The sequence below is a fragment of the Artemia sp. Qi Xiang Cuo genome, chromosome 1 (genome assembly GCF_049724085.1).
Source record: "Artemia sp. Qi Xiang Cuo chromosome 1, ASM4972408v1, whole genome shotgun sequence".
In the NCBI taxonomy this organism is placed as follows: domain Eukaryota; kingdom Metazoa; phylum Arthropoda; class Branchiopoda; order Anostraca; family Artemiidae; genus Artemia; species Artemia sp. Qi Xiang Cuo.
Genome location: NC_142794.1, coordinates 75,998,841 through 76,016,847, shown reverse-complemented (window position 1 = coordinate 76,016,847; position 18,007 = coordinate 75,998,841). Strand labels below are relative to the sequence as shown.

The following is an 18,007-nucleotide window of genomic DNA, read 5'->3' as shown; positions in this document are numbered from 1 at the left end:
TAGTTTTGTTTTATGCTAGGTTTTAGATACTCGACACGGGATTTTGTGTGCTTAATAATTTTAAATCTTGAAAAAATATGGTCTCACGCGAGTGGAAAAAAAGAAAGAATAACCAAAAACAATATCAAAATAGAACAATCCAAATTTCTACTAATAGAAAACTTTACTACACAAAAAATAAAGCTAACATCCTGAAATATAAGAAAAGTTTATTTAAAAGAGATAAAAATGCCACCAAACGCAATAAAGCTCGAGCACGCGTAAGGATTGCTACTAAGATGTCTTGTGATCCAGGATTTAAGAAAATGAAATATGACAGAGCAAAACAGAGGTATCTTACGGATCAGGGGTATCGAGAAGGGAAAATTGAGACAGCGAAACAAAAGAGCAAGGAACGGTATGATAACGATATAGATTACCGAAACAAACATAAGAAAAAAGTTGCTACCAGAATAATGGGTAGATACTGGGGTGACAAAAGCTATAATGAAAAAATTAAATTCTCTGCGAGGTTGTACCGAAGAACGCATAAGGACAAAGGGAAAAATTACATTCAGAAATACAAGAAGATGGCAAAAATGCAGGCTGATCTTTGTAAATTGAGAAACATTTTACGCATGTTTTATCGGGATCACGAAAAGTATTCGAAATTACAGATTAAAATTCTCTTTGAAAGAGCGGATGCTGTTGAAAAGTCGGCTAGAAATGCTTTGGCAAAGCTTCATGGCAATATCCAAAAGAAATGTTGTCAGTTTAACGAAAAGCTTCCAAGGTATGGATTGGCAACTGCGGAACAGTTTATAGATGCAATGGAAAATGTTCGACAACACAGTGAATATACGGAGGCGTACTTCTTAGAAAATTCGTATATTAATTTTGGAAGGAGCAATTGCAGTTTATGTAGCAGCAATAAAAATATATATACAAGCATACCTATCAACAGCGAAGGAAAAGCAATGTTTTTCAATTATGGCGAAAACGAGCCTGTTAGGGTTATTAGTAAATGTGTTTGTAAGACTAATGATTTAGAACAAATTCCTGGAACACCGTTATAATAAAGAACGAACTCTTCCCTATACTAACTTGCATACGCAACTTCACTATACTTAAGATTACAGTATTTATATTATACATCATTATAAATTATAAAAGGTTCAAATGTTCGAAGATACATGAAAATTCTAAAATTAGTTTTGCTTTTTGTCTCCTGGAAGAAAATTTTTTTCATCTCAGTTCAAATTTATTATTGTATCCTGGAACCAAACTTTTTTTGGTTTGTAACCCGTAAAGTACATATCTCCATATTATTGTCTCATAAATGCAATTATTTTAGTTTTCAGTCCAGAATCGCTAAACTTATTATGTAAACTGCAAAAATATTTATGGTGTCTAACCAATAATACTAATTTTGTAATTCAAACAAGATAAATACCTGAAAATTTTAAAATTAGTTTTGTTTTATGCTAGGTTTTAGATACTCGACATGGGATTTTGTGTACTTAATAATTTTAAACCTTGAAAAAATATGGTCTCACGCGAGTGGAAAAAAAGAATTATAATAAAGAATGAACTCTTAACTATACTAGTCTGGGTTGCAGCGGTAGCTAGCAATCCGGATCGCAGCGGTAGCTAGCAACCTAGTAAGAGACGATCACGTCCAATGTTAAGAAATATAAAAACCCCCAACTCCTAAATAAAGATTCAGATCAAAACAAAAATTACACCATTAGAACCGCCTTGTCCAAAACCCCTATAAAGGAAAGTTACCGCTCTTTGGCTTGAATAACAAAGAAAATATATTGGCTTGAAAATCAAGAGAATTGACTTTAACCACGTTATTATCCACAAACGGGATATTTTTTTCTTTCCGATTTTTTTCTCCTCAACTAGCTGGGCACTGGAAAATTATAGAGAGCTGTATAATAGCTCATTTTAAAGGATCCAGGTTGCAGCGGTAGCTAGCAACCCAGTAAGAGACGATCAAGTCCAATGTTAAGAAATATAAAAGCCCATAGCTCCTAAAACAGGAGTCAGATCATACATAAAGGATCGATATTGTAAATAGGAATTTGGTAAGTATCATCGGTATCATGGTTTTAATGATAGCTGAATCACAAACTAAAAGAAATCGACCCCGAGTGACCTTTCAGTTAACGGCCGACACGGCACATCCTGGTTGCAGTGGTATAATAAAGAAAGAATATTCTACCGATTGCCTACTAATAATTATATATGACGTAATAAGGGATATAACGTAATATCTAACGAAAAAAGTCAATTTTTATTTATTTTAGTTTTCAGTTTAAAATCGCTAAAGTTATAAACTGCAAAAATATTTATGGTATCTGAGCAATAATTTTAATCTTTTAATTTAAGAGATTAAAATTATTTTTAATCTCCCCAAGGTTCGGGGGATTTCCCGAACATTGGGGATTTGTAAATAATGAACTAAACTTCGAGCTGAAGGTCATGTAAAGTAAAAAATGGTACATCCCAGTTCTGGTGAAATGGAAAGATCTTCTGCAGAAAATGAACAAAAGGCTGCTGTTAATCTCCAAAAGGGAGTTCTTCATCAAGAAGATGTTATTATTAATCCTGATCACAAACTTGCAGCCATACGACGTCAATTAGAGGAACAAAAGCGTCAAATGGAACGAATGGCTCAATCATCCAAATCCAGCAGATGTGGCTCTGTTGCTGGGAGTTTTCATCGTAGTCCTGCAGTAAGTTTTCGAGCAGACAGCTCTGTGAGAGAAGAACCAATGAGAGTTTATCTAGCTCGTCTTTCCGAGTCCTATAATGGCTCCCAAAGAGATAACCCTTGGCAGGTTGAAAAAGAGCATCTATTAGCTCAAATTGAAGAAAAAACTCAGAAAATTTCGTACCTTGAAGGTCTAAATAAAAGTCACGAATCATCGCGAGCAGATTTGCAAATACAGAATAACAGTCTTAACAGAGAAATAGCTGTATTGTATGAAAAACTGAATGTGGTACAGAGCAAACAAAGTATTGATGATTCGAACCGACATGTAGAGGAAATGGAAGAAACAATCTCCAAGTTAGAAGAGAAAGTGACTATGCAAGCTGAGCAACTTAAACAATTTGAAGAGCAAAATTGTATGCTTGAAAAAGAGATAAAATGCTACTACTGATTAAGAAATCGCAATAAAAGAATTAGAATTCCAAATAGACGACTTAACTGAGCAAAATGGTTCTCTAGAAAATCGACTTAAACAAGAAACAGCAGCCGAGGTTGTAAATGGATACCAAAAGAATACATCCCAGCTGCAAGAGGATCTTGATTTTGCTCCTCGAGAGGTGGAGTCATTAAATCAGACTCTTGTTGAGAAGGCTCGCGATTGGGATAATAAAAGGGTAAAACTCACTGAGGAGTTGAGTTACATCAGTACTGAGTGTGAAAAAGTTAATAAAGAAAAACTGAATACGTTTAATTTAATGACAACTTTAAAAGAAGAGTACGATGAAAAAGTGTCTGCCCTTTTAAATGAGCTTAATGGACTTAAAGAAGAATTAAGCATCTCAAAAGTTAACTTCTTGGCGCTTAGAGTCTTTAAGTTCTTTTGAAAATAATGTAATACAGTTGGAAACAGAAAAAGCTGCGTTGTCAGCTGAAATTCAAAAAATGAAAGACGAGCATTACAGCGAAAAAAATGCAATTGATGAGATGAAACAAAGCTTGGAGAAAGCTAAAGCCCAAGTAGATGAGGACTTTAAAAAGATTATTGACGAAAAGGAGAAAATCAATACCCAAATAAACATAGAAAAAGAACAGAGTCGTGCTCTCGTTGTAGCTTTTGAAATTCAAAAAGAAGAATATTTGTCGCTTATAGCTAGCCTGAAAGAAGGGAAAAAAATGGAAGCACTTACAAAAACTGACACCCTTGCTCAGCAACCGGAGGTACCGACTAGTCCGACCAGTCCAAATACAAGTCGTCGTCCAAACAAGAAAGGTAATAATTACAGTAAAGAACGATCTCTCTCCCATAGTAACTGATATGTTACATTAAAAGACGATCATTGGAATAAAAAGTTATTGCATGCATTGGACTTAGTTAGCTACTTGATCGTTTGAGGTTCGTCTCTTACTATTTCAAAGAAGAAAAAGCCGTAGGCTTTTTCCTGTTTGTAATATTTCCGGGTTGCAGCGGTAGCTAGCAACCTAGTAAGAGACGATCACCTCCAATGTCAAGAAATATAAAACCCCCCAACTCCTAAAAAAAGAGTCAGATCAAAACAAAAAGTACACCATTAGAACCGCCTTGTCCGAATCCTCTATAAAGGAAACTTACCTCCCTTTGGCTTGAATAACAAAGAAAATATATTGGCTTGAAAATCAAGAAAATTGACTTTTACCACGTTATTCTCCACAAACGGGATATTTTTTTCTTTCCGCTTTTTCTTTCTGCTCAGCTAGCTGGGCACTGGAAAATCATAGAGAGCTGTATAATAGCTCATTTTAAAGGAAATTGCAACATCTAGTCACTTTTGTATTTAAAAATAAAATACTTTTTAAAGTAGAATCAATTTTGTCAAAAAAATTGCATTTTTGATGTATTTTCATACTGCAGTCTTTTCAAAGATATTTGAATTTTGAAGCAATAAAACAGTCCATGTAATGAACTCTATAGTAATAATAGCTACTTGTCTCAATAGTAACCGAAACTCCTGGAACCAAAATTTTCTTTTTTGGCTTAATCGCTAAAATTATTATGTAAACTGCAAAAATATTTATGATGCCTAATCAGTAATAGTAATTTTATAATAAAGAACGAATATTTTACCGATTATCTACTAATAACCATATATGACGTAATAAGTGACATGACGCAATATCTAAAACCTATTGTGTACTAATAATAGTACACAATAGGTTTATGACTTAATGAGCGACGTGACTTAAAAATTGAAAAAATTAATTTTTATTTTATTTTCATTTTTAGTTCAGAATCGCTAAAGTTATAAACTGCAAAAATATTTATGGTGTCCGAACAATAGTTTTAATCTTTTAATTTAGACTAGAAAAATACCTGAAAATTTATATAATAAAGAACGACCTCTTGCCTATACTAAACCACTTAACTTTAGTATAGGTTAGTAAAACCATTCCATATTACATTAAAAGACGATCACTGAAATAACAAACCATTCCATACATTGGACTTAGTTACCTACTTGATTGTTTGAGTTTAGTCTCTTACTATTTAAAAGAAGAAAAAGCCGTAGGCTTTTTCCTGTTTGTATAGCCGAGTTAAAAACTCGGCCAATCTGCATCTCATAACTATATATGTGAATTTGGGTTGCAGCAGTAGCTAGCAACCTAGTAAGAGACGATTAGTACAATGCTAATTATAATAAAGAACGACCTGTTGCCTATACTAAACTTTACAGGTCACTTAATCCAGGTTGCTAAGTTTACAATAAAGAACGACACTTAGCCCATGTTAACTGAAACATAAATAGGGATTATGTAATTTCCATCAGTATCATGGCTGCAGAGGTGTCCGAAACCAAGTATAGAACAAACCATTATAGTAAAGAACATTTCATGTTAAAGATTAATCATTGATGCCATAATCATAGTTTGTAGCCAGGTCGTCTCTTACTATTCCAAAGAAGAAAAAGCCGTAGGCTTTTTCCTGTTTGTATCCGGGTTGCGGCGGTAGCAAGCAATCCGGGTTGCGGTGGTAGCTAGCAACCTAGTAAGAGACGATCACGTCCAATGTTAAAAAATATAAAACCCCCAACTCCTAAGAAAAGAGTCATATCAAAACAAAAAGTACACCATTAGAACCGCCTTGTCCGAAACCCCTATAATTACAGTAAAGAACAAACTTCCAGCCCATAGTAACTAAAATAAGATTATAATTTAAGACTCAAATCAGTAATTTGTTTGCTTTGGTATTATCTACTTAGTCTATTTAATCATAATTACATTAAAAGACAATTCTTGGAATAATAAACCCTTGTGTATTACAATAAGGAACGAATCCGGGTTGCAGCGGTAGCTAGCAACCTAGTAAGAGACGATCACGTCCAATGTTAAGAAATATAAAAACCCCTAACTCCTAGAAAAATAGTCAGATCAAAACAAAAAGTACACCATTAGAACCGCCTTGTCCGAAACCCCTATAAAGCAAACTTACCACCCTTTGGCTTGAATAACAAAGAAAATATATTGGCTTGAAAATCAAGAAAATTGACTTTAACCACGTTATTCTGCATCCGGGTTGCAGCGGTAGCTAGCAACCTAGTAAGAGACGATCACGTCCAATGTTAAGAAATATAAAAACCCATAGTTCTTAAAAAAAGAGTCAGATCAAAACAAAAAGCACACCATTAGAACCGCCTTGTCCGAAACCCCTGCATAGTAAAATTTCTGTCCCTTGGCTTGAACAGCAAGGGAAATATATTGGCTTGAAAATCATATTACATAAAGGATCGATATGATTCATCATAATCATTATAAATTATATCTGGGTTGCAGTGGTAGCAAGCAACCTAGTAAGAGACGATCACGTCTAATGTTAAGAACATTAAAAACCCATAGTTCCTAAAAAAGGAGACAGATCAAAACAAAAAGTACACCATTAGGACTGCCTTGTCCGAAACCCCTGTATAGGACACAGTTCCAGTGCAGCGGCATATATAATAAAGATCGAACTCTTCCCTATACCAACTTGCATACGCAACTTCACTATAGTTAAGATTACAGTATTTATATTATACATCATTATAGATTATAAAAGGTTCAAATGTTCGAAGATTATAGAGTTAAAAATTTTCCCACACCGGGAATCGAACCCGAGCCTGTTAAGTGAAAGTTAACTATCCTAGCCACTAGACCATATGGAACCATAAAGAAGTATGATTTAAGAGCCATATGTATATTATTATTTCACCATACCAATTATAATAAGGCCAAAACAAAATCGTCGACTTGCAACCTTACTTTTGACACATTAGTTAAATCTTCATCAGGCTTAAAAAATTTTTTGCTAGTTTTACATGAAAGAACGAACCTTAGCCCATAGTAGCAGAAATAAGAATATCTAGGTTGCAGCGGTAGCTAGCAACCTGTTACATAATCCGGGTTTAAGTGGTAGCTAGCAACCTAGTAAGGAACACCAAATTAAAAGATGATCATTAGAAGAACAAACAATTGCTTATATTGGACTTAGTTAGCTGCCTGAATCTTTGAGGTTCGTCTCTTGCTATTACAAAGAAGAAAAACCGTAGGCTTTTTCCTGTTTGTAATAATACATTAAAAGATAACCATATGTGACGTAATAAGTGAATGCAAAATTTATACACGTTCATCTTTCGACAAGTATTGCATTAAACAACTAGCTATATCTGGGTTGCAGTGGTAGCTAGCAACCTAGTAAGAGACGATAACGTCCAATGTTAAGAAATATAAAACCCATAGTTCCTAAAAAAGGAGTCAGATCAAATTCAAAAGCACACCATTAGAACCGCCTTGTCCGAAACCCCTGTATAGGAAACTTTCAGTCCCTTGGCTTGAACAGCAAGGGAAATATATTGGCTTGATTTCATTAAAAGACGATCCTGGAACCAAACTTTGGCTTAATCCATAGTGTACGAATCTTTATATTATAGTCCTATATATCCAAAGAAAAAAGAATGAGATCTTTTTATTTCAGTTTTTAGTTCATAGTCGCTAAGACTATTATGTAAACTGTAAAAATATTTATGATGTGTAACCAATAATACTAATTTTTTAATTCAAACTAGAAAAATAAATGAAAATTTTTGATATTTTTCCTTTTTGGCTCCTGGAATAAAAGTTTTTTGTCTTAAACCCATAAAATACGTATCTCTTTAGCGTTGTCCTGTATTACCAAAGTTATATAAAGGATCCTTATAGTCAGTTATGAATGGAGGTTACACAAGCTTCATTGGTATTATCGCTGTGGAGATAGCTAAAACCTAGAAAAGAACATTTATTAAACTTTTGTAGCTGGCTATTTCTCTGAGGAACACAAAGAATCAATAAGGTTCATTATAAATGGGGACTAAGTAAGTTCCAGTTCATGCAAGTTTCATAGAGTATAGCTGAAATAAACCACAAGCACAATACATTTAAGAGGCCTTTCTCGTTCCAAGACTTCTTTATTACAGATCAAAATAGACAATCCAGAAAGCTATTTCACAACCAAAATAAATTTAGAAAAGGGCTTTTTAGCTGTACCTCTGCAAATATCTCTATTGTGACTTGAAGATTCCCAAATGGGCTTTGCAATTTGGGCAAGAATGAACAACATTCATGCAAGATCGAATACAACATGGAATTAAACAGCAGCCAAACACACATCCAATGAGAGCAAGAATGCCTCCGCTTATCCAGGCAAGGAGACTAGGTTCTTCTCTAATAGACGTATCAATTTCAGCATTACAATGTGGACACACCATATGAGTAGGATCTCGTCCAGGTAGCACTAATGCCACCGGAGGAGCATAGCTTGTAGGAGTAGAAAGCAGAGGGAATGTCATTTTTTAAATTGCTTTATTTCAAATAAGAATACCCACACGTCGAGTAAATAGAGCCTAACAAAAAAAAAACTAATTTAAAAATTTTCAGGTATTTTTCAGGTTTAAATTGAAAAATTAAAACTATTGCTCTGACACCATAAATATTTTTGCAGTTTGCAGTTAAAAAATACTATTTGATTTAAAACTTTCAGGAGTTATTCTAGCATCGGTGACAAATCGAATTTTTTGTAAAATCCCCAAAAATTACTTCATTTTACATAACTATGTCTACATGCTTTTTATAAGAGAAAAATCCGGGTTGCAGCGGTAGCTACCCATAGTAAAAACTAAAGTAACCCATAACCCCTAAAAAAAGATTCAGATCAAAACAAGAAGTACACTATTAGAACCGCACTGCCCAAAACTTCTATTAAGCAAACTTACCGTCTTTTGGCTTGAATAACAAAGAAAATATAGTGGCTTGAAAATCAAGAAAATTACCTTTAACCACGATATTCTCCACAAACAGTATATTTTTTTATTTCCGCTTTTTTCCTCCTTAGCGAGCTGGGCACTGGAAATTCATAGAGAGCTGTATAATAGCTCATTTTAAAGGAAAATGCTACATCTAGCAATGAAAAAGTTCATGGTAATGAACTCTATAGCAATAATTGCTACTTATATCAAGAGTAACCAAACCTTTAAGGAACGAAATTTTGATACCAATAGATACATCAAAGCAAACAGTTCGTGATAACGAACTGTGTGTTGTATAGTAAGAGCAACTCGTCTCAATAGTAAGTTGCTACATCTAGTTCCTTCTGTAATTAAAGATAAAATATTTTTTTAATAGTTCTGGTTTGCACCGGTAGCTAGCAACCTATTTAAAAGACGATCATTCGAAGAATATACCATTGCATATAGTGGACTTAGTAAGCAGCTCGATTCCTTGAAAAAATTATAATAAAGAACGACCTCTTGCCTATACTAAATTTTATACGCCACTTAATTATAGTATAGGTTAGTAATTCCACAGATAACTTGGCACTGGTACATCATAGAGAGTTTTTTAATGGCTCATTTTAAAGTTATATAAAGGACCGATATAGTTCATCATAAATATTATTTGTCAATTATTACAATAAAAAAGGATCATTGGAATAACAAACCATTGGAAGCATTGGACTTAGTTAGCTACTTGATTGTTTGATGTTCGTCTCTTACTATTTCAAAGAAGAAAATGCCGTAGGCTTTTTCCTGTTTGTGACCAGGTTATATATATCAGATACGTCGCTATATTTAATTTATTTCAGACAAAAAAAGCAAAAGCTTATTTATAAAGTTACCCATTCCTAAATCAGCTTCAAATTAGGATTCTTCCTCAGTTGGCAGTTACTTTTTATATTTGTTTTTAAATTGGTTACTATTAGCTGGAGTTCGTTCTTTTCTAGACATTTTTTAACAAAACATATTTTTTTTCTTATATAGTTTACGTAAAGAACTTGTTCTGAAAAGGTATAATAAAGCCTTTTGAAAAGTATTGCTTGATGTTGGGGTATGCAAAAAGTTGTAAAGTAAAGTTGTGGTGAAAAAGATAGGTTCTTCAACTTTTAAAATTGGTTTAGGAAGGACATTAAGAAAAGAACTTGTTCTGAAATGCCTTTGAAAAGTATTGCTTGATGTTGGGGTGTGCAAAAAGTCGTAAAGTAAAGTTATGGGGAAAAGAATGGGTACTTCAACTTGGAAAATGGGCTTAGGAGGGACATTAAGAAAGGAACTTGTTCTGAAATGCCTTTTCAAAAGTACTGCTTGGTCTTGGGGTATTCAAAAACCTGTAAAGTAAAGTTGTGGGTGAAAAGCATGGGTACTTCAACTTGTAAAATGGGTTTAGGAACGACATTAAGAAAGGAACTTGTTCTGAAAAGATATGATAACGCCTTTTGAATTGTGGGGCCCTTCTGTGTCTCAAGTGCATAAAAAAAGTATTAACAAATGGGTGAGCGGGCTCTTTGGGGGCCCAGGGGGTCTTTGGGGGTCCGGGGGACCTTTAGGGGCCGGGAGCTTCCTTCGGGGTGGAGGTAGGGGGGTCGGAGTCCTTTGGGGCTTTGGTACAGGATCTCACGACACTGTTCAAATAGAACTTGTGCATTATAACGACCACAGAGTTTCACCCTCAAATCCTCTTCTAAAATATCTTCTAAAATCATCTTTTCAAATGTCTCTAACTGTTTCGCCGAAATAATTCCCTAAAATGTCTAAAACGATTTCGCCCAAATAATCCCTAAACGTAATTTCTGCGAGTTCTTTTTGTTTTGGCATCCCTGCGCTGTCACATTTGAAATTTCTAGGAAACCCTTTCCCGCGTTAATCTCTTCATCTCTAAGATCGAAACATTCGCCCGGAGATAATTCCCCTTTCTTGACAAATCAATCAACCTTGACATCATCTATCAGACATTAATAAACTTCACCCGGAAACAATTCTCCTGGACAAACTCCAAAAACATTAATAAACTTCTCCCGGAGACAATTCTCCTTGGAAATACATCAAAGTGAGAAAGATCCTGTTTTTTCATTCTCACAGACAAAATGCCTAAAACGGACATAAATTACTGTTGACATCCAAGAAAAACAATAGATAAATTGACTAACACTCATAACCGTCCAAGAAACATCCATCACTGTGAGAAAAATCCTGTTTTTTCAAGTGAGAAAAATCCTGTTTTTTCATTCTCACTGACAAAAACCATAAAAACATGCATAAATTATGTAATGTCACGAGTCGTTAGGTCATTCCTACTAGTACAGACTCAATTTAACACATGGAGATGTTGTCGGGAGGATTTTTTCGTAGGGATGGGGAGGATTTCCACGGAAGAAATTCTTCACGGGAGAATTTTCCGTGGGACAACTTTCCATTGGGTTGACAGAGATTTTAACGGAGGAGGGATTTCCAGTAAGTTTTGAAAATTGATCAGAAACTAAAGTTTTTTTTCAAATAAAAGTATGCTAAGGAGAATTTTTCAGAGAAAATCGACTGCATGGAAATTTCAAGGGGTAATTTTCAAGGATTGAATTATCCAAGGTAATTTAGTTTTCCGTGGGGGGAGGAAATTGTCCATGAAGGGGGAGCCAGATTTCCTGGTATTACTTGATAAACCATAAAAAAAAATAAAACAAGTTTTATTTTTCAGCTGAAAGTAAGAAGCAACATTCAAACTTAAAACGATCAGATATTATTGCATATTCGAGGGGGATTACCCCTTCTTCAATACCTCACTCTTTATGCTAAAGTTTGACTTTTTGTCCCGATTCTTTATGAACGATTCCTGAAAACACAATAATTATATTCTATAATTAGAATAAGAGGCTTTCTTAAAAGTATGGTACTAAGATCTTCAGCGTGAAGACCAAAGGATTGAGGAGGGGGCAACATTTTGTATATCCTATTTTATTACCTACTGTTTATAGCTAGAAATCACTAATACTTTTGTTTCTTTGAAAGTATATCAAATTGAAGAATGTAAACACTTTTAAAATGATGCTGCCTGTGGAGAAACAATTTCAACCCAATAGCTTAGAACCTTTTTTTATTTTAAATGCTGTGACAGTTCAATAGATGTTCCATGAAGACATTTTTCCCCTGAAGACAAGATGACAGCAAGAAAACCAATGCCCTTTTTCCTTGATGTTGAAATCAACCAGTTTGTCCTCAGTTGGTTATACAGATGACATCTTGAAAGTCAGTTGCACTCCGAAGTTGTTGCAGTCACTCCTCATTAACTATCTTAACTGTTGAATTTAAGCATCTTATGCCTCTGCTTAAGTAGCATCTTTGCCTCCATTTTTAACATAAATCATACTTTAGCCATCATCTGCTAACTAGCCTTTACAATGCAGTACTTAGCATCCCTCATAATTTATATAGGGGAGGTTGGGGTTGACCCGGACATGGGGTTGGTCGGGACAGTCAAGTATGAACCCCTACTGGCTTATCGGGGTTGACCCAGACACGGGGATGATCTGGACAGTCAAGTACGAAACCTTATTGGCTTAGCCAAAATTTTCAAAAAATCAAGACAGGTGCAGCATCTATTACCCTTTTATCCTGCTGGTTTGGATCTAGATACGCAGAGCCATTTGTATCCTATTGAAATTGAATTATGTCAGAACTACAGAAAAAACTAATGGCTTAGAAGATGAACCATTTTAAAAAATCGCGTCCAGGTTCAGCCTGACCTCCCTATTGCCCTATTCGGGGAAATCCTAACAAAATCACAAATATATTTGCCGTTTTTCCATTTGCAAAATACTAACTTGATCTACCAATTTGGTAAAGAAACAAAGGAATAATCTAAAAAATACAAAATTGCAGGCCCTTTACTAGTTATTGCTTGCGGTCCGCTGTGCAAAAAGGGGGTAGCTTAGTAGCAATGCTACTTGGCAGTTTTCATAGCCTAGTGAAATTTGTTGACATATTTTTTCTTTTACATATAAAAATAATTTTTTCTCAAAGAAAAGCTGTCAAAACACAAGTTGCGCTGCTAAAGTGTCAGCATATTTTGGAATTCTGTCAAATTCTGCTACTGGAAGCTTTGGAGATTTTTCCACACCTCCTTGCAGTTTTGCAAAACATAACAAAAAAGTAGCTGACCATAAACTAGGCCCTCTTCAAGTGCAATGATTTAAACATACATTTATAATTCACCCTGTAACGTTCTCAAAAATCTAAACCTGAACCCATCAAAAATCTAAAACAGAACAAACGTCTTGGTTGGTTCTGTAAACAAAACAGGATGTTGAGATGAATTGAACGAACAATCAACCTGAACCCATAAAAAACAGAACAAACATCTTGGTTGATTCTGTAAACAAAACAGGATGTTGAGATTAATTGAACAGAACAATCAACCCGAACCCATCAAAAACATCAAAAACAGAAGAAACATCTTGATTGGTTCTGTAAACAAAACAGAATGTTGAAATGAATTGTAAGAGGAATTTTCGATTTTTCTTTCACGAACATTAATACCTGACTCACAAGATTTTTTAATATCTCCTGTTATTTCTTTAATATTATCAACTAACAGCTCTTTTGTGGAAGAAAAATCTTTTGTTAGGTTTGTTGCTGAAATATAATTTTGAACATACTCTAATTTTTTACTTTCAAAGGACACCGAAATTTCTGCAAAACGTAAATGTTCTCGAAATAATCTGCACGCTTGGTTCATTTGGATATTGTATCCCATTTGGTTAAACTTTCCGTAGATTATTGTTGCTCCATGTGGCGTTTTCCGATGCTCTGGAGACCTGTGCAATACATCTGCATATACTTCATACTTTTTTTTATTCTCAAGTTCATTCATCACACCGATAATTTCTGGCATTGAAGCCAAAAGAACGTTTTTAGAAAACTCAACAAGAAAATGATCACCTAGACAGATGTCTATATCTTTTGCGGTAAGGGTTTCCAATTCATACTGTTCTTGTAAATGATCTAAAGTCACGTTACAGAGCTTGAATAATTAATTTTAATTGGTTAGTTATTTCAGCTGATCCACGTTGAATGAAGTCATATGCTTAAGCTAGCTAGTTGCAATGATACAATCACTCCATCACAAAATGAAAACCTTCCCCAAACCACTGGAAAAACTCTTGACAAGCCTAATACTTGGTCAAATTAAATTTCGATTAATTTCCAAAAAATATTTGATCTTCTTAATCACAATATGTATTTTTAAAAACTACCATTGATTTTTTCCTGGTGGCTTTGGAAAACTAAAACTCTAAACTAAAATTCTTCACTAAAAATCAAAACTAAACTCTAAACTATAACGCAGAACTAATGCTCTAAACTGAAACTCTAAACTAAAACTCTAAACTAATACTCTAAACTAATCCTTTATAATGAAAATCTGAACTTAAACTGTAAACTAATAAGCTAAACTAAAATTTTTAACTAAAACTCTAAACTAAAATTGTTCACTAAAAATCTAAACTAAACTCTAAACTATAACGCAGAACTAATGCTCTAAACTGAAACTCTAAACTAAAACTCTAAACTAATACTCTAAACTAATCCTTTCTACTGAAAATCTGAACTTAAACTGTAGACTAATAAGCTAAACTAAAATTTTGAACTAAAACTCTAAACTAAAATTGTTCACTAAAAATCTAAACTAAACTCTAAACTATAACGTAGAACTAATGCTCTAAACTGAAACTCTAAACTAAAACTCTAAACTAATGCTCTAAACTAATCCTTTATACTGAAAATCTGAACTTAAACTGTAAACTAATAAGCTAAACTAAAATTTTGAACTAAAACTCTAAACTAAAATTGTTCACTAAAAATATAAAATAAACTCTAAACTATAACGCAGAACTAATGCTCTAAACTGAAACTCTAAACTAAAACTCTAAACTAATACTCTAAACTAATCCTTTATACTGAAAATCTTAACTTAAACTGTAAACTAATAAGCTAAACTAAAATTTTGAACTAAAACTCTAAACTAAAATTGTTCACTAAAAATCTAAACTAAACTCTAAACTATAACGCAGAACTAATGCTCTAAACTGAAACTCTAAACTTAAACTCTAAACTAATAATCTAAACTAATACTCTAAACTAATCATTTATACTGAAAATCTGAACCTAAACTGTAAACTAATAAGCTAAACTAAAATTTTGAACTAAAACTCTAAACTAAAATTCTTCACTAAAAATCTAAACTAAACTCTAAACTATAACGAAGAACTAATGCTCTAAACTGAAACTCTAAACTAAAACTCTAAACTAATACTCTAAACTAATCCTTTATACTGAAAATCTGAACTTAAACTGTAAACTAATAAGCTAAACTAAAATTTTGAACTAAAACTCTAAACTAAAATTGTTCACTAAAAATCTAAACTAAACTCTAAACTATAACGTAGAACTAATGCTCTAAACTGAAACTCTAAACTAATACTCTAAACTAATCCTTTATACTGAAAATCTGAACTTAAACTGTAAACTAATAAGCTTAACTAAAATTTTGAACTAAAACTCTAAACTAAAATTGTTCACTAAAAACCTAAACTAAACTGTAAACTATAACGTAGAACTAATGCTCTAAACTGAAACTCTAAACTAATACTCTAAACTAATCCTTTATACTGAAAATCTGAACTTAAACTGTAAACTAATAAGCTAAACTAAAATTTCGAACTAAAACTCGAAACTAAAACTTTAAACTAAACCTCCAAACTATTAAGCTAAATTAAAACACTAAATAAAAACTCTAAACTAATATTACACTTAAATTCTAAACTAAAACTCTAACTACTTAAAACATAAGAGGTGGTCCAGGAAAAAATAGGTGGCATGCACGGGGGGAGGAGAATGTTTTGGAGGATGGTTTGGCAGAGGGGCTTATGGAAATGGTGGAGGTTTCAGATAAACCAGGATGGTCTCTCTCTGCGAATTTTGTACATGCTATCTTTGTAGGGGAGCCTTATGGATTTTAGTTTAAATTTCTTAGGCTCTTCTAGATCCATCGTCATATTTTGTTCTTCCATTACTTTCTTTTCTGTAACACTGGAGTCCTTTGTAACAGGCGCAGTTAAATCCGCAACAGGATTCGCGGGCATCACCAGAATGTCAGAGCTTAATACTTGGCTAGAAGATTCCTTAGCCACATTCATCAGTCCTACCTTTTCTTCATTTTCTTCTACTGACAAGGGAATTGAGTTCCTTGAAACAGGCACAGTTGAATCAGCAACAGGATTCCCGGGCATCACCAGAATGTCAGAGCTTAATACTTGGCTAGAAGATTCCTTAGCCACATTCATCGTTCCTCCCTTTTCTTCATTTTCTTCTACTGGCAAGGGAATTGAGTTCTTTGTAACAGGCTCAGTTGAATCCGCAACAGGATTCCCGGGCATCACCAGAATTTCAGAGCTCAATACTTGGCTAGAAGATTCCTTAGCCACATTCATCATTCCTTCCTTTTCTTCATTTTCTTCTACTGGCAAGGGAATTGAGTTCCTTGAAACAGGCACAGTTGAATCCGCAACAGGATTCCCGGGCATCACCAGAATGTCAGAGCTCAATACTTGGCTAGAAGATTCCTTAGCCACATTGATCATTCCTTCCTTTTCATCATTTTCTTCTACTGGCAAGGGAATTGAGTTCTTTGAAACAGGCACAGTTGAATCCGCAACAGGATTCCCGGGCATCACCAGAATTTCAGAGCATAATGTCTTATCATAACATTGCTTGACTTCACCCTTTTCATTAGTATGAGAGTTCCTTTTTTCTCTTGAATCTGCTTTTGAATTTCCATATTTTCTAACACCCCACCAAATAGATATGCCGGAAAATGCGACGAAACTTCCAATAATAATACGTTTAATCATATTGTCGTAGATGATTGTTGAAGTAACTTTGCTTGTTAAAATAAAATGCTTATTAAAGTGGCTTGTAAAAGAAACTAACTTAAAAATTTTCAGGTATTTTTCGATTTTAAATTACAATATTAAAACTATTGCTCATATACCATAAATGTTTTTGCAGTTTATAACTTTATCGATTCTGAACTAAAAATAAAACAAAAATTGATTTTTTCAATTTTTATGCAACGTCACTCATTAGGTCATATATTGTTCTTAGCACACAATCGGTGTTAGATCTTACGTCACGTCACTTATTACTTCATCTATGGTTATGATTGCTTAAAAAATCAAATATCTTTGAAAATATGAAAAGACATCTTAAATGCAGTTTTTTTTGTAAAAGATGAATCTATTTTATTTTTGTTTTTGATCGAAAAATCACTAGAACTTTTATTTCTGTTCCAATAAGCCCTCTTGCAAAATTTTAGGACCTCTGGGTCAATACGATCACCCCTGGGAAAAAGAAAACAAAGGGGCAAATAAACATATATATATGTTTATACATATATATATATACATATATATATATATATATATGTGTGTGTGTGTGTATATATCAGTGGCCATATACGCAAAAGAAATGAACAAATCTGAAAAAAAATTGAAAAAATCGAACAATAACACTCAACATATTGGAATTATATCTTCCTTGTCTCTAAAAGTTTTTTCACAAAGCTTTCTACAGTAATTAGGTCCCTAGAAGAGGTCTCAAAAATACATGAGAGCAGTGGTGCATCCCTCAAAAAACTATTCCTTAAATTCACCAAACTTTGGCAATTACTCAGAAATTTTTCCAGATAATCCCTAAACTCCCCAAAAGACGGTAAGCACACCATCCATCTTTGTCATATCAATCCAAGGTCCCCTACGCAGTGGCACATAATTTGCTCGCACCTGTAACAAATAGTTATAGGTGACCTCCCCGGTAGGCTCAATCTCAAGTAAAACTCTTCTCAATTGACTATTTTCATCTGGTTGTGCAATCTTAGGGTATTTGGCTTCTCAATACAAGTAACTACTACTACTACTAACAACTTACCGCCGCTTCAAGCCGCGGG

General features: G+C 33.9%; 1 protein-coding gene across 1 annotated transcript in view; it reads left to right on the top strand.

Moving 5' to 3' along the window:
* Positions 1-18,007, top strand: part of AdamTS-A (ADAM metallopeptidase with thrombospondin type 1 motif A) — a 646,314-nt gene that overhangs the window by 573,556 nt on the left and 54,751 nt on the right. Inside the window, exons 32-35 of the mRNA XM_089091831.1 lie at positions 2,498-3,117; positions 3,191-3,546; positions 3,602-3,971; positions 16,112-16,595. Of these exons, the coding sequence (XP_088947957.1) occupies positions 2,498-3,117; positions 3,191-3,546; positions 3,602-3,971; positions 16,112-16,595 (1,830 nt within the window). The remainder of the gene's footprint in view (positions 1-2,497; positions 3,118-3,190; positions 3,547-3,601; positions 3,972-16,111; positions 16,596-18,007) is intronic.